The sequence below is a fragment of the Mustelus asterias genome, chromosome 12, assembly GCF_964213995.1.
Source record: "Mustelus asterias chromosome 12, sMusAst1.hap1.1, whole genome shotgun sequence".
NCBI lineage: Eukaryota > Metazoa > Chordata > Chondrichthyes > Carcharhiniformes > Triakidae > Mustelus > Mustelus asterias.
In genome coordinates, this window is record NC_135812.1 from 54,770,032 (window position 1) to 54,793,002 (window position 22,971).

General features: G+C 46.1%; 2 protein-coding genes across 6 annotated transcripts in view; one reads left to right on the plus strand and one right to left on the minus strand.

Annotated features, from left to right (window-relative positions):
* Positions 1 to 4,797, plus strand: part of LOC144501461 (uncharacterized) — a 418,660-nt gene extending 413,863 nt beyond the window's left edge. For all 5 annotated transcript variants that reach the window (XM_078225242.1, XM_078225240.1, XM_078225239.1 and 2 more), the window contains one exon: positions 438 to 4,797. In XM_078225242.1, coding sequence (XP_078081368.1) covers positions 768 to 1,940 — 1,173 coding nt within the window. In that variant the 5' untranslated portion in view covers positions 438 to 767 and the 3' untranslated portion in view covers positions 1,941 to 4,797. The remainder of the gene's footprint in view (positions 1 to 437) is intronic.
* The window catches only part of LOC144502017 (uncharacterized), a 194,521-nt gene that overhangs the window by 13,034 nt on the left and 158,516 nt on the right, over positions 1 to 22,971 (minus strand). Inside the window, exon 8 of the mRNA XM_078226033.1 lies at positions 20,334 to 20,359. Within this exon, the coding sequence (XP_078082159.1) occupies positions 20,334 to 20,359 (26 nt within the window). The remainder of the gene's footprint in view (positions 1 to 20,333; positions 20,360 to 22,971) is intronic.

Genomic DNA, 22,971 nt, shown 5'->3' on the forward strand with positions numbered 1-22,971 from the left:
TTGCATGAAAAAGTTCCACCTCAACTTGGTCCTAAATCTGCTTCCCCTTATTTTGAGGCTATGCCTCCTAGTTCTACTTTCACCCACCAGTGGAAACAACTTCCCTGCTTCTATCTTATCTATCCCCTTATTCAGCCAATTCTCAATGAATGATTGAGGCAGTTCGATAGGCTGAATGGCCAACTGCAGCTCCTATTACGTATGATTCCTGTGCTGGACAGGAAGCAGTGAGCGTGGATCTGTCAATCAGCACCTTCAGGAGAATTGGGAGGGTGAATATTAGATACAGCAGAGTGAGAATGGAGGGAAAGTGTGGGATTGAGATTCACAGCTTTTGGGGAATGAGAGAGGAAAGAATGTTCATTAAAAACTGGAATTGTCTGTTCTGAATTTTTTTCCTGTACTGACTGTGATAACTTTGTAAACTCATTTTACAGGATATTGAAAGAGGAATCTCGGGTCGAAATCTCAAACATCACGTCTAGATCTGACAGTCATATTCCTCAGGAGCTGAGCATCATCGGCCTTTGAATCTAGAAGGAGAAATCATTGTCCGGTCTGTCGATTTGAAAAGATTTCAAACATCAGTGTGACTGGAAAAGCACCAACACACTGCCACGCTCGAGTGAGAGTGTTCCAGTGCACTGACTGAAGAGCTAAAACCAGTTACACAACCTGAATAAATATCACACCATCCACAGCAGGGAGAGACTATACAAAGCTTCAACTGATTGTCCACCCAAGTGAGAGACAAGGACACCTGCACCATGGAGAAACCGTGGAAATGTGCAGACTGTGGAAAGAGATACAGAGTCCCATCTCTGCTGGAAGCTCATCGACGCAGCCACACTGGGGAGAGGCCGTTCACCTGCTCTCAGTGTGGGGAGGGTTTCATTCGGTTATCCAGTCTGCAGAAACACCAGCGAGTTCACACTGGGGAGAGGCCATTTTCCTGCTCCCAGTGTGGGAAGGGATTCACTCAGTTATCCAATCTGCGAACACACCAACGAGTTCACACTGGGGAGAGGCCATTCTCCTGTTCTCAGTGTGGGAAGGGATTCACTCAGTCATCCCACCTGCGGACACACCAGCGAGTTCACTCTGGGGAGAGACTATTCACCTCATCTCAGCGTGGGGAGGGATTCACAAACCAACTGCGGAGACATCAGCAAGTTCACACTGGGGAGAGACAGTTCATCTGCTTTCAGTGTGGGAAAGCATTCACTCGGTTATCCAGCCTGCGGGCACACGAGCGACTTCACACTGGGGAGAGACCGTTCACTTGCTCTCAGTGTGGGAAGAGATTCACTCAGTCATCTGACTTGCGGGCACATGAGCGAGTACACTCTGGGGAGAGGCCATTCACCTGCTCTCAGTGTGGGAAGGGATTCACTCAGTCTTCTGCCCTGAGGGCGCACCAGCGAGTACACACTGGGGAGAGGCCATTTATCTGCTCTCAGTGTGGAAAGGGATTCACTCAGTCATCTGCCTTGAGGACACACGAGCGAGTTCACACTGGGGAGAGGCCATTCACCTGCTCTGTGTGTGGGAAGGGATGCACTGACTTATCCAACCTGCGGACACACCAGCGAGTTCACACCGGGGAGAAACCGTTCACTTGCCCTGAGTGTGGGGAGGGATTTAAACAGTCATCTGCCCTGCGGACGCACCAGCGAGTTCACAGTGGGGAGAGACCGTTCATCTGCTCTCAGTGTGGGGAGGGATTCGCTCGTTTATCCAATCTGCAGGCACACCAGCGAGTTCACAGTGGGGAGAGGCCGTTCACCTGCTCTCAGTGTGGGAAGGGATTCAGTCAGTCATCCGACCTGCAGAGACACCAGCGAGTTCACAGTGGGGAGAGGCCATTCACCTGTTCTCAGTGTGGGAAGGGATTCAGAGTTTCATCCCAGCTACTGAGACACCAGCGAGTTCACGAGTGATTACAGGGATTGGATTCTGTTGTAAGTGTTTCTGCTCTCAATTACATCCAGGACAGCATTTTGTTCATTCTCACAGTTGGTCAATGGGGAGGGTCAGAGGATTTCTTCCTGTTGGACTGGCCAGTCTCACAACTTTGCCTCCAGTGGGCTGATGCTCTTTGAGTCCTGTTGCTATTATCTGGTTTCAAATTTCACAAGAATCACAGAGTGACAGAGTGTTAGGAAGTTCAGAGATATTTAGTCAGCATTCCTGTTTGAAATCCCCCCAAATGACCATCCAATTTCCTTTGTAATTGTTTATTGTCTCCACTTCCTCCACCCTCGTAGGCAGCGAGTTCCAGGTCATTACCATTCGCTGCATCAAAATATTCTTCCCCACATCCCCCTGCATCTCTGACCCAAAACCTTAAATCTGCCTCCCCCTCGTCCTTGTCCCATCAGCGAATGGGAACAGCTTTTCTTTGTCCATCTTATCTAAACCTGTCAGAATCTTGTCCACCTTGATCAAATCTCCCCTCAATCTCCTTTGCTCACCCAAGGAGAGCAACCCCAGCCTGACACCAATAATAAAGTAGGTAGGGACATGGGACATGACCGGCGCAACTTGTGGGCCGAAGGGCCTGTTTGTGCTATATTTTTTCTATGTTCAATAAAGAACAAACTAACAGAATATGTTAATACCTGAAATCAAATTGGAATGTTTAATTTCTATTTTAAAGATATTGTGAATATATTGTCCTGGACAATAAAGGAATTGGAATAACTCACCTTGGGTGTGGTTGAATGGAATATATCAATCTGGTATCCAACTACAGTCTAGTGAAAGTCTGGAATATGTAGCTGGAAATCCCTCCCTAACAGCACTGTGGGTGTACTTACACCTCAGGCATTGTAACAGTTCAGGAAGGCAGTGTTGGGGTTGACCATGGCCGAGGCAGCTACATACAGCCACATATTCTGTTATAATTGAAGGACTATAGATTGAATGTGAGGCATTATGGGACTGGACTATCTTGACCACATTCCTGTGACTGCTCAGTTTCTGCAATCGCGGACCATTAAAGCTGCTTAGCAGGGCCCCGACAGAGGACCTGGTGAGAATAAGGCTATAGCAGTGAGAGAGAATGCTCAAGATTCCTTGTTTGAAATTTACGAGCTGTGAGAACCTGTGTGTCTTATGTGGATGTTTGTAGATGTGTTTTATCATTGTTTTGGGCTACATTTGTTCAGGTTTGTCTTTCTGGGGAATGGATAAGTCAGTGCATCCCTTCCCACACACAGAGCAGGGTAGCACAGTGGTTAGCACTGCTGCTTTCCAGCTCCAGGGACCTGTGTTCGATTCCCGGCTTGGGTTACTGTCTGTGCAGAGTTTGCACGTTCTCCTTGTGTCTGCGTGGGTTTCCTCCAGGTGCTCTGGTTTCCTCCCACAGTCCAAAGATGTGCGGGTTAGGTTGATTGGCCATGCTGAAAAAAAAAATTGCCCTTCGTGTCCTGAGATGTGTAGGTTAGAGGGATTAGTGGGTAAATATGTAGGGATATTTATCGACTGACAAATCCCCAGGGCCTGATGGAATCTATCCAAGGCTGCTCAGGGAGACGAGAGGTGAAATCGTTGGGCCTCTGACGCAAATCTTTGTCTCGTCACTGGATACAGGTGAGGTCCCAGAGGATTGGAGGATAGCCAATGTGGTCCCGTTATTTAAGAAGGGTAGGAAGGATAACCCGGGTAATTATAGGCCGGTGAGCTTGACGTCCGTGGTGGGGAAGTTGTTGGAGAAGATTCTTAGAGATAGGATGTATGTGCATTTAGAAAGGAATAAACTCATTAACGATAGTCAGCATGGTTTTGTGAGAGGGAGGTCATGCCTCACTAACCTGGTGGTGTTTTTTGAAGAAGTGACCAAAATGGTTGACGAAGGAAGGGCCGTGGATGTTGTCTATATGGACTTTAGTAAAGCGTTTGACAAAGTCCCTCATGGTAGGCTAGTGAAAAAGGTTGGGTCTCATGGGATAAAGGGGGAGGTGGCTAGATGGGTGGAGAACTGGCTTGGTCATAGAAGACAGAGGATGGTAGTGGAAGGGTCTTTTTCCGGCTGGAGGCCTGTGACTAGTGGTGTTCCGCAGGGCTCTGTATTGGGACCTCTGCTGTTTGTGATTTATATAAATGATCTGGAAGAAGGAGTAACTGGGGTGATCAGTAAGTGTGCGGACGACACAAAACTGGCAGGACTTGCAGATAGTGAGGAACAATGTCAGAGGCTACAGAAGGATATAGATAGGCTGGAAATTTGGGCAAGGAAATGGCAGATGGAGTTCAATCCTGATAAATGCGAAGTGATGCATTTTGGTGGGAATAATGTAGGGAGGAGCTACACGATAAATGAAAGAACCATAAAGGGTGTAGAGACGCAGAGGGACCTGGGTGTGCAAGTCCACAGATCTTTGAAGGTGACGTCACAGGTGGAGAAGGTGGTGAAGAAGGCATATGGCATGCTTGCCTTTATAGGACGGGGCATAGAGTATAAGAGTTGGGGTCTGATGTTGCAGATGTATAGAACGTTGGTTCGGCCGCATTTGGAATACTGCGTCCAGTTCTGGTCGCCACACTACCAGAAGGACGTGGAGGCTTTGGAGAGAGTACAGAGGAGGTTTACCAGGATGTTGCCTGGTATGGAGGGGCTTGGTTATGAGGAGAGATTGGGGAAACTGGGGTTGTTCTCCTTGGAAAGACGGAGGATGAGGGGAGACTTAATAGAGGTGTATAAAATGATGAAAGGCATAGATAGGGTGAACGGTGGGAAGCTTTTCCCCGGGTCGGTGGTGACGTTCACGAGGGGTCATAGGTTCAAGGTGAAGGGGGGGAGGTTTAACACAGATATCAGAAGGACATATTTTACACAGAGGGTCGTGGGGGCCTGGAATGTGTTGCCGGGCAAGGTGGTGGAGGCGGACACACTGGGAACGTTTAAGACTTATCTAGACAGCTATATGAACGGAGTGGGAATGGAGGGATACAAAAGAGTGGTCTAGTTTGGACGAGGGAGCGGCGCGGGCTAATTGTTCCTTGTTTCTCGTTTCAAGGCTTCATTCTATGATCATCTTGCTGGTGCCAGTACAGAGCGAGACTGCGGATAGTTGGGAACCTGTCTCTGGGGCAGGGAATTCATATGGTGTTCGTGGAAGTGGAAATGACTAGGGTTGGGAAGCATTTTCCGATCAGGGCCAGTGTGATCTCCTGGACTCATTTCGATCGCCTCAGGGGGTCGGAGAGGAATTTCCCAGATTTTTTTTTCCCCATATTGGCCCTGGGGTTTTCACTCTGGTTTTTCGCCTCTCCCTGGAGATCACATGGTCTGGAATGGGGGGGTGGGGGTGAGTTAATAGGTTGTGATGAACAAAGCATCGTAGCTGTGAGGGACAGCTCGGTGGATAGGATATTAGTATGTAGATAGGCTGGAAAATTGGGCGGGGATCCTGGATTCAGGATTCAATCCTGGACCGGGGGGCGGCGCGGGCTTGGAGGGCCGAAGGGCCTGTTCCTGTGCTGTATTGTTCTTTGTTCTTTGTTTGTCCTTGATATGGGGGTAGGGCCTGGGTGGGATTGTGGTCGGTGCAGACTCGATGGGCCAAATGGCCTCTTTCTGTACTGTCGGGTTTCTATGAATATTTACTCAGAATGAGTTAGAATTAAACTTATTCCAGGACCAGCTGGTGTTCAGTAGCTGAGATACCTGAATCTGTAAAAAGGGAGTCTGACCAATCAACAAACAGTGGTAGGTAGTTGGTGAAGAAGTTAAGCAGCGTTCTCAGGCATTGTTTACATTATTTTATCATAAATTTGTGATTTGAAGTGTGAGGGACTTGTGACCTGATAGTCGATGAAGTGACGGGATACTCCAAGTAGCACTGAACTGAAAAGCAGAGCTCCGAGAGTAGATAGATACTCCATGTCACAGTGGACTGAAAAGCAGAGCTCTGTGAGTAGATACTACTTTGTGAGTTGATCCTAATGGTTCTAATCGTACCATTAAATGGAACAAAAAAAAGGTAAAGTTATAATGAAGGAGAATGGAGGATCTTGTTATTTTAATCAAGGAGTTGTGAGCTTGTAGTGTTCTGTCACTTTAAGAAGCTATCGCAGTGAGAAAGAATGCTCAAGATTCCTTGTTTGAAATTTACGAGCTGTGAGAACCTGTGTGTTTTATGTGGATGTTTGTAGATGTGTTTTATCATTGTTTTGGGCTACATTTGTTCAGGTTTATCTTTCTGGGGAATTAACCTTATCTTGTGTCTTTAATTAAAGGTATTTCTGGAAGTTTAAAAACAGAACCACAATGCTTAAGGAATTCATTGTGGTTATTGTTGTAAAGCACATGCGAAGTTTCTCTGCTTGTGTATGAATGGTATTTGTGGGTTGAATACTTCAAGCTTTGAGATTTTCTGTCTGATTTAAGTCAAACAGTCATAACTTTTCAAAAGTATGAGCCCGGAGCCATGTTTACTGGCCAAAGGCATGATTCCAGGATATTTTGCTAAACATGTGGGAATTTTAATCTGGATTCAAACTCACACATGTGAGAATGAGAGTTTTAATTCTAATGGTCAATTAAATGTGGGACATATGAAATGATTATGACCAATGCTATGTTCACAGAATCCCTGCAGTGCAGAAGGGGCCATTCGGCCCATTGAGTCTGCACTGACTCTCTAACAGAGCAACTTACCCAGGCCCTCTCCCCTGTCCTATCCCTGTGTTAGAGGAAGTTAAGACTAAAAAACTAATAAATCAGGGTAGACTAATTTAGAATTGAATATAGTACAGAAAAGTATAAAACACCTGAGATTACAGCTGCACAGAAACACATATAACCACTGTTAGAGAATTTAAATCTGTATTTCTGAAAGTGTAATTAAAATGTACACCTTGGCCAATTACAGACTGCCCCAAGACATAATGGGATGAAAGCTAAGTGAGATGAACCACATTCTTTAAGAACAATACAACCATAGAGCACCATGTTATCAATGTAGGTTAAGGAAAGTACAAGTACCCAGGCACCAGCATAATGGGACAATACAATTTCTACTGATTAGGAAGTGTTTAGCAGACAGAGAATGAGACCCTTTGAACTCTGTTACTATGTAATTGAAGTTGCTAGGAAACAAGTGGGTGGGAGCTTCTGAATTCTATGGACCAATGAATTCTCATGCTGCCAAAGAGTAGGATGTCATTGGCCAAGGTAAATAATCCATATTAACATTATTGCTGCATCCTATTAAGATGGACAGACTGGGCGGGCAGGTGATTTCTGAAAAAAAAGAGCTGTCTCAAATTGCTTTCCTGCACGTGCAGACCAGGCCTGGGTCAACAAAATACATCTTCAACTAGAATCTACTGTCTCCGTGAGTTTTTTTGTATTTGCTAAGCTGTATTAATAAAGAGAAATCTCCTGCATGAAGTCGGTAGATCTCTGAAAACCTCCCACAAAAATTAACACTGTGAGCAGGGCAACTCATCGGATTCTGAAAGCAAGACACGCCTCCTAGACAGGTGAATATATTTTCATTTACACCTAGTAGTTAGAGGAGTTACGTGTCAGGCTGCCGGAACCGCAAGTTGAGCGACCCGTACAAAATTTAAGGAAGTCACGGATAACAGTGTTTCATGAGTGAATTTACGCTATAATGCGGGAGGAGGAGGAGGGGGGGGGGGGTGCAAAAGCAGACTTTTGTACTGCCCCAGGGGGCAGAGCCATCGAGCTGCACAAAAGGAAGACGGAGGGGATATTGCTCTATAATCCATGGGAGCAAAGACAGACCTTTGTACCGCCCAGATAGCAGAGCCAGGGGACTGTGCAACCTGTCTAAGGATGCGCTGAATATGGAGGGGACAGAGGCAGATTTCTGCGTCTCTCTGAGTAAAAAAAACACAGCCGTGTGGCTGTAGGACACTAGGGGGCGAGAGCCGTGCTTTTAATGATGTTGGCTAGTTTGGGTGCAGGGTGGTTCCAATGGGGACCAAAGGTAGTTTAGTACAAGTAATAGTAACTAAGCATGGAAAATTAATAAAGAAAATGATAGAAAAAGGATATGATTCAGAATCCTCCAAATCCGAGCAAAAATCTTGGAGGGAGGGGCAAACTAAGAATAAACCAGAAATGGCATGTCATATTAGCAGCCATGATGAAAAACCATCTCCAGAGGGAGGTATATTGTAAGCAAATTGCCGCCATTGAGGCATTACAGGAAGAAGCAATATGAACACCCATGGGAAGGATGGTAACAAGATCATTGTACCCCTCGCTCCCTGAAGTAGGAAGAGAAGGGGAAAGGGTTCAGGAGAGAAAGATTGGGAAGATACATCAAGGGAGGTTGCTCACGGTAATAATGATCCCTCTCCTTTAGAATATGACAGTCCTGTTCGCTCTCATGGCCCAAATTCATACTATAGTGAAAACTTCCAGAGATGGAGGACGAGCCACTACCAACAGTCACAAGTCGTGGTACACATTGGTACCAATGACATAGGTAAGAGAAGGGACGGGGATTTAAAGCAGGAATTTCTGGAGCTGGGCTGAAAGCTGAGAGCCAAGACAAAACATGTGGTCATCTCTGGTACGTTGCCGGTGCCACGTGATAGCGAGTTGAGGAACAGGGAGAGAGTGCAGTTAAACATGTGGTTGCAGGGATGGTGTAGGAGGGAGGGTTTCAGATGCGTGGATAATTGGAACACATTCTGGGGAAGGTGGGACCTGTACAAACAGGACGGGGTGCACCTGAACCAGAGGGGCACCAATATCCTAGGAAGGAAATTTGTTACGGCTCTTCAGGGGGGTTTAAACTAATTTGTCAGGGGAGTGGGAAAAGGAGTTGTAGTCCAGAAGTCAGTGAGGGTGGTGAGGTATTGGGGAAGGTATCAGGGTCAAGGGTGGGTACCGGTAGACAGGAAGGTGGGTTGAAGTGTGTCTACTTCAATGCAAGGAGCATCCGGAACAAGGTAGATGAACTTGGGGCGTGGATTGGTACTTGGGACTACGATGTTGTGGCCATTACGGAGATGTGGGTAGAACAAGGACAGGAATGGTTGTTGGACGTTCCGGGGTATAGATGTTTCACTAAGTGTAGGGAAGCTGGTAAAAGAGGTGGAGGAGTGGCATTGTTAATCAAGGATAGTTTAACGGCTGCGGAAAGGCACTTCGAGGGGGATCTGCACACTGAGGTAATATGGGCTGAGGTTAGAAATAGGAAAGGAGCGGTCACGTTGTTAGGAGTTTACTATAGGCCCCCAAATAGTAATAGAGATGTGGAGGAAGAAATTGCTAAGCAGATTATGGATATGTGTGGGGGTCACAGGGTAGTTGTCATGGGGGACTTTAACTTTCCAAATATTGATTGGAACCTTTGTAGGGCAAATAGTTCGGATGGGGCAGTTTTTGTGCAGTGTGTGCAGGAGGGTTTCCTGACTCAATATGTGGATAGGCCGACAAGAGGTGAGGCCACATTGGATTTGGTACTGGGAAATGAACCGGGCCAAGAGTTAGATTTGGTTGTGGGAGAGCACTTTGGAGATAGCGACCACAATTCGGTGTCTTTTGTTCTGGTCCCCTCATTACAGGAAAGATGTTGAAGCCATTGAAAGGGTGCAGAGGAGATTTACAAGGATGTTGCCTGGATTGGGGGGCATGCCTTATGAGGATAGGTTGAGGGAGCTTGGTCTCTTCTCCCTGGAGAGACGAAGGATGAGAGGTGACCTGATAGAGGTTTACAAGATGTTGAGAGGTCTGGATAGGGTAGACTCTCAGAGGCTATTTCCAAGGGCTGAAATGGTTGCTACGAGAGGACACAGGTTTAAGGTGCTGGGGGGTAGGTACAGAGGAGATGTCAGGGGTAAGTTTTTCACTCAGAGGGTGGTGGGTGAGTGGAATCGGCTGACGTCGGTGGTGGTGGAGGCAAACTCGTTGGGGTCTTTTAAGAGACTTCTGGATGAGTACATGGGATTTAATGGGATTGAGGGCTATAGATAGGCCTAGAGGTGGGGATGTGATCGGCGCAACCTGTGGGCCGAAGGGCCTGTTTGTGCTGTGGCTTTCTATGTTCTATGTTCTATGTTCTATGTTATTGCAATGGAGAGGGATAGGGTCGTACGGCAGGGCAAGGTTTACAATTGGGGGAGAGGTAATTATGATGCAATTAGGCAAGAATTAGGGGGCATAAATTGGGAACAGAAACTGTCAGAGAAAGGAACTAATGAAAAGTGGAACTTTTTCAAGGAACAAATACTGGATGTCCTTGATAGGTATGTCCCTGTCAGGCAGGGAGGAAATGGCCGAGTGAGGGAACCATGGTTCACGAAAGAGGTGGAATGTCTTGTGAAAAGGAAGAGGGAAGCTTATGTAGGGATGAGGAAACAAGGTTCAGATGGCTCGATTGAGGGTTACAAGTTAGCAAGGAATGAGCTGAAAAAGGGGCCTAGGAGAGCTAGGAGGGGACACAAGAAGTCCTTGGCGGGTCGGTTCAAGGAAAACGCCAAGGCTTTTTACTCTTATGTGAGGAATAAAAGAAGGACCAGGGTGAGGTTAGGGCCGGTCAAGGACAGTAAGACCATAAGACATAGGAGCGGAAGTAAGGCCATTCGGCCCATCGAGTCCACTCCACCATTCAATCATGGTTGATTTCAACTCCATTTACCCGCGCTCTCCCCATAGCCCTTAATTCCTCGAGAAATCAAGAATTTATCAATTTCTGTCTTGAAGACGCTTAATGTCTCGGCCTCCACAGCCCTCTGTGGCAATGAATTCCACAGACCTACCACTCTCTGGCTGAAGAAATTTCTCCTCATCTCTGTTCTAAAGTGACTCCCTTTTATTCTAAGGCTGTGCCCCCGCGTCCTAGTCTCCCCTGCTAATGGAAACAACTTCCCTACGTCCATCCTATCTAAGCCGTTCATTATCTTGTAAGTTTCTATTAAATCTCCCCTCAACCTCCTAAACTCCAATGAATACAATCCCACGATCCTCAGACGTTCATCGTATGTCAGGCCTACCATTCCTGGGATCATCCGTGTGAATCTCCGCTGGACCCGCTCCAGTGCCAGTATGTCCTTCCTGAGGTGTGGGGCCCAAAATTGCTCACAGTACTCCACAGTAGTGGGAACTTGTGTATGGAGTCAGTAGAGATAGGCGAGGTGATGAATGAATACTTTTCTTCAGTGTTCACCAAGGAGAGGGGCCATGTTTTTGAGGAAGAGAAGGTGTTACAGGCTAATAGGCTGGAGGAAATAGATGTTCGGAGGGAGGATGTCCTGGCAATATTGAATAAACTGAAGGTCGATAAGTCCCCTGGGCCTGATGAAATGTATCCTAGGATTCTTTGGGAGGCAAGGGATGAGATTGCAGAGCCTTTGGCTTTGATCTTTGGGTCCTCGCTGTCTACGGGGATGGTGCCAGAGGACTGGAGAATGGCGAATGTTGTTCCTCTGTTTAAGAAAGGGAATAGAAATGACCCTGGTAATTATAGACCGGTTAGTCTTACTTCGGTGGTTGGTAAATTGATGGAAAAGGTCCTTAGAGATGGGATTTACGACCATTTAGAAAGATGCGGATTAATCCGGGATAGTCAGCACGGATTCGTGAAGGGCAAGTCGTGCCTCACAAATTTGATAGAATTTTTTGAGGAGGTAACTAAGTGTGTTGATGAAGGTAGGGCAGTTGATGTCATATACATGGATTTTAGTAAGGCGTTTGATAAGGTCCCCCATGGTCGGCTTATGATGAAAGTGAGGAGGTGTGGGATAGAGGGAAAGTTGGCCGATTGGATAGGTAACTGGCTGTCTGATCGAAGACAGAGGGTGGTGGTGGATGGAAAATTTTCGGATTGGAGGCAGGTTGCTCGCGGAGTGCCGCAGGGATCAGTGCTTGGTCCTCTGCTCTTTGTGATTTTTATTAATGACTTAGAGGAGGGGGCTGAAGGGTGGATCAGTAAATTTGCTGATGCCACCAAGATTGGTGGAGTAGTGGATGAAGTGGAGGGCTGTTGTAGGCTGCAAAGAGACATAGATAGGATGCAAAGCTGGGCTGAAAAATGGCAAATGGAGTTTAACCCTGATAAATGTGAGGTGATTCATTTTGGTAGGACAAATTTAAATGTGGATTACAGGGTCAAAGGTAGGGTTCTGAAGACTGTGGAGGAACAGAGAGATCTTGTCCCGAGGCATGGTACATTGGGGAAACCATGCAGACGCTACGACAACGGATGAATGAACACCGCTCGACAATTACCAGGCAAGGCTGTTCTCTTCCTGTGGGGGAGCACTTCAGCGGTCATGGGCATTCAGCCTTGGATCTTCAGGTAAGCGTTCTCCAAGGCGGCCTTCACGACACACGACAGCGCAGAGTCGCTGAGCAGAAACTGATAGCCAAGTTCCGCACACATGAGGACGGCCTAAACCGGGATGTTGGGTTTATGTCACATCAGTAACCCCCACAGCTTGTCCCTGGGCTTGCAGAATCTCACTAGCTGTTCTGTCTGGAGACAATACACATCTCTTTAACCTGTGTTTAATGTTCCCTCCACTCACATTGTCTGTACCTTTAAGACCTGGCTGGCTTTAGGGATTCGCATTCTAATCAGTATTCTGTAACTTGATGTTGTGTCTCTGTGCACTGTTTGAGAGCACATTTCCACTCCATCTGACGAAGGAGCAGCGCTCCGAAAGCTACTGGTATTTGCTACCAAATAAACCTGTTGGACTTTAACCTGGTGTTGTGAGACTTCTAACTGAAGAGCCATACCCCACCTGGATATGACCTCATTTACCAACATCAAAGCCACTGTTTTGGCCGTAGCATCTTTGCATGGGAATGCCTCTACTCACCAGGTAAACTGATCAATAATTACCCGGCAATAAGTCTTTCCTCGCACTCTGGGTAAAGGCCCTGTAAAGTCCATCTGTAACTTTTCACATGGTCCTTTAGGCCATGGTTGATTACCCATCTTGACCTTGCACGGACAACCTGATTCCACTGGGGTGCACTGCAGGCAACTTTGACAAGATTGAACATGCGGTCCCTGCCCATGTGTGCTAATCCATGATATGCCTTCAACAGGGTCTGTTGTATTACTTCGGGGCTATTCCACCTTCCCTTTTCTATACTCCGTCTCGATCTCTCTGTCCTCCATGTTATTCCCATTCCTGTTTCTCATCCTTTCGCGCCTGTTCCCGTATCTGTTTCACATCAGTGTCTGTGACTTCCCTGGCTTGTGCTGCTGCCACACTTGCTGTTTGGATTCTTTTTTTTAATTCATTCGTGGGACATGGGCATCGCTGGCTGGCCAGCATTTATTGCCCATCCCTAGTCTACCTTGAGAGGGTGGTGATGAGCTGCCTTCTTGAATTGCTGCAGTCCATGTTCTGTGGGTGAATCCACAATGCTGTTAGGGAGGGAATTCCAGGATTTTGATCCAGCGACTGCGAAGGAACGGCAATATATTTCCAAGTCAGGATGGTGAGTGGTTTAGAGGGGAACTTGCAGGTGGTGGTGTTCTGCTGCCCTTGTCCTCCGAGATGGAAGTGGTCGTGGTTTGGAAGGTGCTGTGGTGATCTTTGGTGAATTGCTGCAGTGCATCTTGTAGATAGGACAAACTGCTGCTACTGAGCGTCGGTGATGGAGGGAGTGGATGTTTGTGGATGTGGTGCCAATCAAGCGGGCTGCTTTGTCCTGGATTGTGTCAAGCTTCTTGAGTGTTGTTGGAGCTGTGCCCATTCAGACAAGTGGGAAGTATTCCATCACACTCCTGACTTGTGCCTTGGAGGTGGTGGATAGGCTTTGGGGAGTCAGGAGGTGAGTTACTCGCTGCAGTATTCCTAGCCTCTGACCTGCTCTTAGAACCATAGAACCATAGAAAATTACAGCTCAGAAATAGGCCTTTTGGCCCTTCTTGTCTGTGCCGAACCATTTTTTGCCTAGTCCCACTGACATGCACTTGGACCATATCCCTCCACACCCCACTCATCTATGAACCCGTCCAAGTTTTTCTTAAATGTTAAAAGTGACCCCGCATTTACCACTTTATCCGGCAGCGCATTCCACACTCCCACCACTCTTTGCGTGAAGAAGCTCCCCCGAATATTCCCTTTAAACTTTTCTCCTTTCACCCTTAACCCATGCCCTCTGGTTTTTTTCTCCCCTAGCCTCAGCGGAGAAAGCCTGCTTGCATTCACTCTATCTATACCCATCAAAATCTTATACACCTCTATCAAATCTCCCCTCAATCTTCTACGCTCCAGGGAATAAAGTCCCAACCTATTCAATCTCTCTCTGTAACTCAGCTTCTCAAGTCCCGGCAACATCCTTGTGAACCTTCTCTGCACTCTTTCAACCTTATTTACATCCTTCCTGTAACTAGGTGACCAAAACTGTACACAATACTCCAAATTCGGCCTCACCAATGCCTTATATAACTTTACCATAACACTCCAACGTTTATGCTCCGATTTATAAAGGCCAATGTACCAAAGGCACCCTTTACGACCCTATCCACCTGTGACGCCACTTTTAGGGAATTCTGTACCTGTATTCCCAGATCCCTCTGTTCAACTGCACTCTTCAGAGTCCTACCATTTACCCTGTACGTTCTACTTTGGTTTGTCCTTCCAATGTGCAATATCTCACACTTGTCTGCATTAAATTCCATTTGCCATTTTTCAGCCCATTTTTCTAGTTGGTCCAAATCCCTCTGCAAGCTTTGAAAACCTTCCTCACTGTCCACTACACCTCCAATCTTTGTATCATCAGCAAACTTGCTGATCCAATTCACCACATTATCATCCAGATCATTGATATAGATGACAAACAACAATGGACCCAACACCGATTCCTGCGGCACACCACGAGTCACAGGCCTCCACTCAGAGAAGCAATCCTCCACAACCACTCTCTGGCTTCTTCCATTGAGCCAGTGTCTAATCCAATTTACTACCTCCCCATGTATACCTAGCGACTGAACCTTCCCAACTAACCTCCCATGAGGGACCTTGTCAAAGGCCTTGCTGAAATCCAGGTAGACAACATCCACCGCCTTCCCTTCATCCACTTTCCTGGTAACCTCCTCGAAAAACTCTAATAGATTGGTCAAACATGACCTACCACGCACAAAGCCATGTTGACTCTCCCCAATAAGTCCCTGTCTGTCCAAATATTTGTAGATCCTATCCCTTATCACACCTTCCAATAACTTGCCCACCACCGACGTCAAACTTACTGGCCTATAATTTCCCGGATTTCTTTTGGAACAACATGAGCCACCCTCCAATCATCCGGCACCTCCCCTGTGAATACTGACATTTTAAACATGTCTGCCAGGGCCCCTGCAAGTTCAACACTAGCTTCCCTCAAGGTCCATGGGAATACCCTGTCTGGTCCTGGGGATTTATCCACTCTGATTTGCCTCAAGACAGCGAGCACCTCCCCTTTAATCTGTAAAGGTTCCATGACCTCCCTACCTGTTTGCCCTATTTCCGTAGCCTCCATGCCGGTTTCCTCAGTAAATACGGATGCAAAAAAAACCATTTAGTATCTCCCCCATCTCATTTGGTTCCATACACAGTCTACCACTCTGGTCTTCAAGAGGACCAATTTTATCCCTCACTATCCTTTTACTCCTAACATACCTATAGAAGCTCTTTGGATTTTCCTTCACTCTGTCTGCCAAAGCAACCTCATGTCTTCTTTTAGCCCTCCTGATTTCCCTCTTAAGTAGCTTCTTGCACTTTTTATGCTCCTCGAGCATCTGATCTGTTCCTTGCTGCCTGTACATTTCATACAACTCTCTCTTCCTCTTAATCAGTGTTACAATCTCCCTTGAGAACCAAGGTTCCTTATTCCTATTTACTTTGCCTTTAATCCTGACAGGAACATACAAACTCTGCATTCTCAAAATTTCTCCTTTGAAGGCCTCCCACTTTCCATTTACATCCTTACCAGAGAACAGCCTGTGCCAATCCACACTTCCCAGATCCCTTCTCATTTCATCAAATTTGGCCTTTTTCCAGTTCAGAACTTCAACCCGAGGACCAGATCTATCCTTATCCATGATCAGGTTGAAACTAATGGCATTATGATCACTGGATCCAAAGTGTTCCCTCACACTCACATCCATCACCTGCCCTAACTCATTTCCCAATAGGAGATCCAATATCGCATCCTCTCGAGTTGGCACCTCTATATACTGATGTAGAAAATTCTCCTGAACACATTTTACAAACTCTACCCCGTCTAAACCTTTAACAGTATGCGAGTCCCAATCTATATGTGGAAAATTAAAATCCCCTACTATCACAACTTTGTGTTTCTTGCAGTTGTCAGCTATCTCTCCGCTGATTTGCTCCTCCAATTCCCGCTGACTATTGGCTTTTAACATCGCATTGTTTCATAGAATGGGTACATTTTCCCTATCAATTACTTAGTTTCGGTCCATACATACAGTAATTGATTTTCCTGCATTTATGTATTCCCGTTGCCATTTGTGGCTAACCTCTTTATCAGTCTTTATTGTCCTAGATCTGTCCTTATCTTAAAATTGCCTCAAGTCCTGGCTGTTTCCTGTAGTCTTTGTTTCCTGCATGTTTAACTTTAAATAACTGTCTGTCCTGTATGTTTCAATTTCAAGTAGCTGTCTACACTAAAAGTCAGTGCCTGCTTAATGTCTCTCACCCAGGTAACCTTTTTATGTGCCAGGCAGCCATTTTATGTGTTATGTACCCATCTTTATGTTTTTCCCCACTTCACTCCCCACTTTTGGTCTGGATTATGACTTTAATAATCCCCAGACCAACAATTATACCTTCACATATATAAGTCAATCTTCTTCTTTCCTCCTTCGTTTCTTCTGATGTCTTCGGGGATCTTCATCATGGGTTCTTCCTCGATGGATACACTGGCTCCTGGCACAATTCTTGTTACCATAACCTTGCAGCAGACTTTTAGGCATCCAACAATGAGACAACAGACAATTACAATTGAAATGAGTATGACCAATCCATGTAATAAGTAAGATTCCCAGGACCCAGGACTTTTGTGGTTCACAAAAGAGGTGGAATGTCTTGTGAAAAGGAAGAGGGAAGCTTATGTAGGGATGAGGAAACAAGGTTCAGATGGCTCGATTGAGGGTTACAAGTTAGCAAGGAATGAGCTGAAAAAGGGGCTGAGGAGAGCTAGGAGGGGACATGAGAAGTCCTTGGCGGGTCGGATCAAGGAAAACCCCAAGGCTTTTTACTCTTATGTGAGGAATAAAAGAATGACCAGGGTGAGGTTAGGGCCGGTCAAGGACAGTGGTGGGAACTTGTGTATGGAATCAGTAGAGATAGGCGAGGTGATGAATGAATACTTTTCTTCAGTGTTCACCAAGGAGAGGGGCCATGTTTTTCAGGAAGAGAAGGTGTTACAGGCTAATAGGCTGGAGGAAATAGATGTTCGGAGGGAGGATGTATTGGTAGTTTTGAATAAACTGAATGTCGATAAGTCCCCTGGGCCTGATGAAATGTATCCTAGGATTCTTTGGGAGGCGAGGGATGAGATTGCAGAGCCTTTGGCTTTGATCTTTGGGTCCTCGCTGTCCACGGGGTTGGTGCCAGAGGACTGGAGAGTGGCGAATGTTGTTCCTCTGTTTAAGAAAGGGAATAGAAATGACCCTGGTAATTATAGACCGGTTAGTCTGACTTCGGTGGTTGGTAAATTGATGGAAAAGGTCCTTAGGGATGGGATTTACGACCATTTAGAAAGATGCGGATTAATCCGGGATAGTCAGCACGGATTTGTGAAGGGCAAATCGTGCCTCACAAATTTGATAGAATTTTTTGAGGAGGTAACTAGGTGTGTTGATGAAGGTAGGGCGGTTGATGTCATATACATGGATTTTAGTAAGGCGTTTGATAAGGTCCCCCATGGTCGGCTTATGATGAAAGTAAGGAGGTGTGGGATAGAGGGAAAGTTGGCCGATTGGATAGGTAACTGGCTATCTGATCGAAGACAGAGGGTGGTGGTGGATGGAAAATTTTCGGACTGGAGGCAGGTTGCTAGCGGAGTGCCGCAGGGATCGGTGCTTGGTCCTCTGCTCTTTGTGATTTTTATTAATGACTTAGAGGAGGGGGCTGAAGGGTGGAGCAGTAAATTTGCTGATGACACCAAGATTGGTGGAGTAGTGGATGAGGTGGAGGGCTGTTGTAGGCTGCAAAGAGACATAGATAGGATGCAAAGCTGGGCTGAAAAATGGCAAATGGAGTTTAACCCTGATAAATGTGAGGTGATTCATTTTGGTAGGACTAATTTAAATGTGGATTACAGGGTCAAAGGTAGGGTTCTGAAGACTGTGGAGGAACAGAGAGATCTTGGGGTCCATATCCACAGATCTCTAAAGGTTGCCACTCAAGTGGATAGAGCTGTGAAGAAGGCATATAGTGTGTTAGCTTTTATTAACAGGGGGTTGGAGTTTAAGAGCCGTGGGGTTATGCTACAACTGTACAGGACCTTGGTGAGACCGCATTTGGAATATTGCGTGCAGTTCTGGTCACCTCACTATAAGAAGGATGTGGAAGCGCTGGAAAGAGTGCAGAGGAGATTTACCAGGATGCTGCCTGGTTTGGAGTGTCGGTCTTATGAGGAAAGGTTGAGGGAGCTGGGGCTGTTCTCTCTGGAGCGGAGGAGATTGAGGGGAGACTTAATAGAGGTTTATAAAATGATGAAGGGGATAGATAGAGTGAACGTTCAAAGACTATTTCCTCGGGTGGATGGAGCTATTACAAGGGGGCATAACTATAGGGTTCATGGTGGGAGATATAGGAAGGATATCAGAGGTAGGTTCTTCACGCAGAGAGTGGTTGGGGTGTGGAATGGACTGCCTGCAGTGATAGTGGAGTCAGACACTTTAGGAACATTTAAGCGGTTATTGGATAGGCACATGGAGCACACCAGGATGGTAGGGAGTGGGATAGCTTGATCTTGGTTTCAGATGAAGGTCGGCACAACATCGTGGGCCGAAGGGCCTGTTCTGTGCTGTAATGTTCTATGTTCTATGACCCCCCCACTAGCCATTCCAGCCAGTTACTTCCTTTCTTGGGTCCCTGTCTGAAGCTATCAAGTTGTTCTCTGATGTTGTTGATGACTTGTGTAATGTTATAAGACTCATCTGTGACATGGGTTATGCATTTATTGCCTATAATTGTACACATTCCCCCTTGCTGTGCTAACTGGTAGTCCACTGCATATCATGTCTGCTGTGCATATAACCTTAGTTCAGCCATTTCTTGGTTAACAGCCTCCAGTGCTTTTGAAGTGCTGTTTCCCAGGACTGTTAGTCCACAAACAATATGATTCCTATTCTTTGCACTAATCACTCCTGCTGCCCCCCCAGAGATACGCCCCAAGGAACCCATATCCCAGTGAGGATTCCATTGTGCCCGGGGCATCCCAGTCAGCGCAGAATTCTTTGCTGATAGCCCGAGTTACTATTCTCCTCCAAATATGCCCTTTCTGAGGGCATGGAACAGTCAGTGGTCCGATTATTCCTACTGCAAAACGGTTTGGGAGGTTTGGTGTTTCTGTCATGTAAGTACCATTGAAGAAGAACACATATCCCTTCTTAGCCCGGTAACATTTAGTGTCTGGATTATGAGTTTGTTCATATTGCCAATTGTTCGGTTTACTTGACTCCCTGTTTGATCCCACCACCTGGTAAGTATCAAATGGGTATGTCCATCTGGCTGAGCTTATGTGAGTTCCATTGCATTGTCCACAAATGAGCTGTCTCCCTGCGGTTATATTCAGACATTTCTGTTCATCACAAGTGCAAGTAAACTGTCCCTTATTAACCCGACAATGTTGACGGACACACTGCGTCTGTACGCAGGAATCATTCTTGGGGACCAAGGCATAGGCACATCTCCATCCCTGCCCCGTAAAACAAAGCGGATAGCTTGCAGTATCTGAACAAGCTTTTCCTCCCACCTGTTGGAACCCCCTGTACACAGGATCTGTGGGGTTTACAAGTCCCACACATCTCCCCTGTATACCTCTTTTATATTTGCAAATTTGTCCCTTACAGGGTGTATCTGATATATCTACAGTACATAAGTCATGAGGGGTCCACCCACGGGTGGCTACAAATAGGGCTTCCGCCGATTGTGCTAACGGGTAACATACAGTTCGATTCCCGTGTAAATGTATGTGAGCTTTGTAAAACAAGTTATCCTCCAATCCAGTTAAATTTACAGTCGCAACAACGCAAAGTAGTACAGTTACATACACGATTATACACATATCTGCAATGATCAAATATCAAACCTAACACTATAATTTATATAATCTTTACAAGTTATATTATCTATTAACCCGCACACACCAGTTGTTCCTGCTTGCAGTCTTTGCCTGTGTTGAAGAAAGCAGTTCTGTTAGTTTATTAATTCTGTCATTCATTTATTCCCTTGTGTAATTTTAGCTGTGTCCAATGTATGTCTACACAGGCACAGGTGTCTCCACTAATTATAACTTCATATGGCCCATTCCATTTTGGTGCAAACCCTGGTTTGTCAGGTAATGTTTTCACTAGGACGCAACTTCCCGCTGTTGGGACGTCAGGGAGCATCTCAAGCTCTCTCTCTGCGTCTTTTATTTCCTGATTGTCTTTTACCAATTTGCGCATCCCTTTTAGTTGGGTGCTTAGTTCCAGAACATATCTCCTGATTTTATCTTTTAGTGGACCTACATCGGTCCCACCTGTTATGATGCTTTCTGGTAATTGCATCGCCCGTCCTGTCATTAGTTCACAAGGAGTAAATCCGGTTGTCCGGTTTGTGGTAGCTCTTAATCTCATTAGTATTGTGGGCAATACCTCTGTCCACATTTCCCCCGATGTTTGTATGGCTTTAGCTAGTGCATTTTTAAGTGTTCTAATCATACGTTCCACCATTCCAGAACTCTGTGGGTGGTAAGGGATGTGAAATTTTTGTTTTATCCCCATTAATTGGCATACTGTTTTTACTACCTTTCCAGTGAAGTGCGTCCCTTGGTCCGAATCAATTTGTAGGGGTACACCCCATCTAGGGATTACCTCTTCTGCCAATATTCTAGCCACCGCGGTAGCAGTACAATTTGTAGTAGGGAACGCTTCTACCCACCTGGTGAACTGGTCTATAATAACCAGACAATAGGTTTTGCCATGGGATTGTGGTAGTGGCCCTGTGAAATCTATTTGTAGATGTTCCTAGGGTCCCTTTAGTCTCGGCTGGTGTCCCATTTTAATTTTTATGGGTCTACCGGGGTTGTGTTGCGCGCATGTCACGCATCGGTGACAGTGTCGGGCTATGTCTCTTCCCATTCCTTTCCACCACCATTCCTTTCCTATATTAGTTATCATGGCCTCTCTACCCAGATGCGAGAGTCCATGGTGTAGTTCCAATAGGGTGTTTTGTATGCACTCTGGTGCTATTACCTTATCTTCCCGTCTCCAAATATTATCAGTCTCTTTGACTGCTCCCTGTGCTTCCCATTTCTCCTTTTCCTCTTTTGAGGTATCCTCATCTAAGTCCCGAATATCTATTTCGTCTCCTGTCTGTTCTGTTGCTGCTATTGGCAGCTCGCCAATTGTCTCCTGTCCTAAGGCTAACTGTGCCGCCCTGTCTGTGGCTTGGTTCCCTTTGAAATTTAACCAGTCCGGGTTATCTCTCCCTGGTTCTTTCTGGTGTGCTTTAATTTTGATTACTGCGGATTCTCTCGGTTTCTCGCTCGCTCTCAATAATGCCTCAATTCTTTGCTGGTGCTTAATAGAGGTCCCTCCTGTGGTTATGAACCCTCTTCTTCCCCATGCTGTCATGTAGTCATGTATGACAACGAATGCAGAGCGACTATCTGTATAGATGTTCACTGTTTTACCTTCAGATAATTCTAGTGTCTGTGTGAGTGCCACTAGTTCTGCCACTTGCACGGATAGACCTCCGTCAATCCTTCCTGACCTTACTGTCTCTAATTTGTCATTCACTACTGCCCACCCTGTCCGGGGTGATCCTTCCACATATTTGCGTGATCCATCTACAAAAGGAGTCTCCTCAGCTGTTATTAAGGGTATATCCTTTATCCTACCCTCTCCTACGTCCATCTCTATATCTTCACAATTGTGTGGCTCTCCTTCGTCTAAATTCCCTTCTGCTGGGTTATTCCCTGTATCCCTTATTATCATCACGGACTTGCTTGGAGGTAGGAGGACAGCTTCCCACTTAGCCCTTCTCATGTTTGAGATGGACCTTAGTTTTCCCGTGTTCAACATTTCCACCAAGGTGTGTTTGGTGTGAAGGATTATATTCCCTGCCATGATTACTGGCTCGCTAACCTTTACAGCCCAGGCAGCGCAATCCAATGCGGCTATGCACCTTGGCAGTCCGGTGACTACCGGCCCTTCTGCAGTTGAATAATACCCTATGGGTCTCCTTCTGTCACTCACTCTCCTTCTGTTGCCATGGTCCTGTTTTACCACGGCGGAATAGAACCCTCCCTCATTACTACAGTGGATATGGAAGTCCTTACTAGAATCCGGTAATCCTAGTCCAGGGGCTGATATCAGTTCTGTTTTTAGTTTGTTGTAAGCCTCTTCCTGCTCGGGTCCCCATTCTATGGGATCTAAAGCTGGTTTTCCCCCTTTGACTAGTCTTTGTATGGGTTCTGCTAATTTTGCGAACCCTGGGATGAAACTCTGGCTACAGTTGAATAGTCCAAGCACCTTTCTGACCCCTCTTACAGTGACGGGTCGCGGCATTTGTTGTACCGCCTTCTTTCGGTCCATTGGCATTTCTTTAAGTCCTTGGGATATAAGGTGTCCTAGGTATAGGACCTGTGTTTTCCCGATTTGTGCCTTTTTGGGGCTCACCTTTAACCCTGCGGTTTTTAATTCATTCAGTACTAAGTATAAGGCTTCTTGATGTCCTGACTTGGACTCCGAAGCTATCAGGATATCGTCTACATATTGTAAGACCGTACTACCCTCTGGC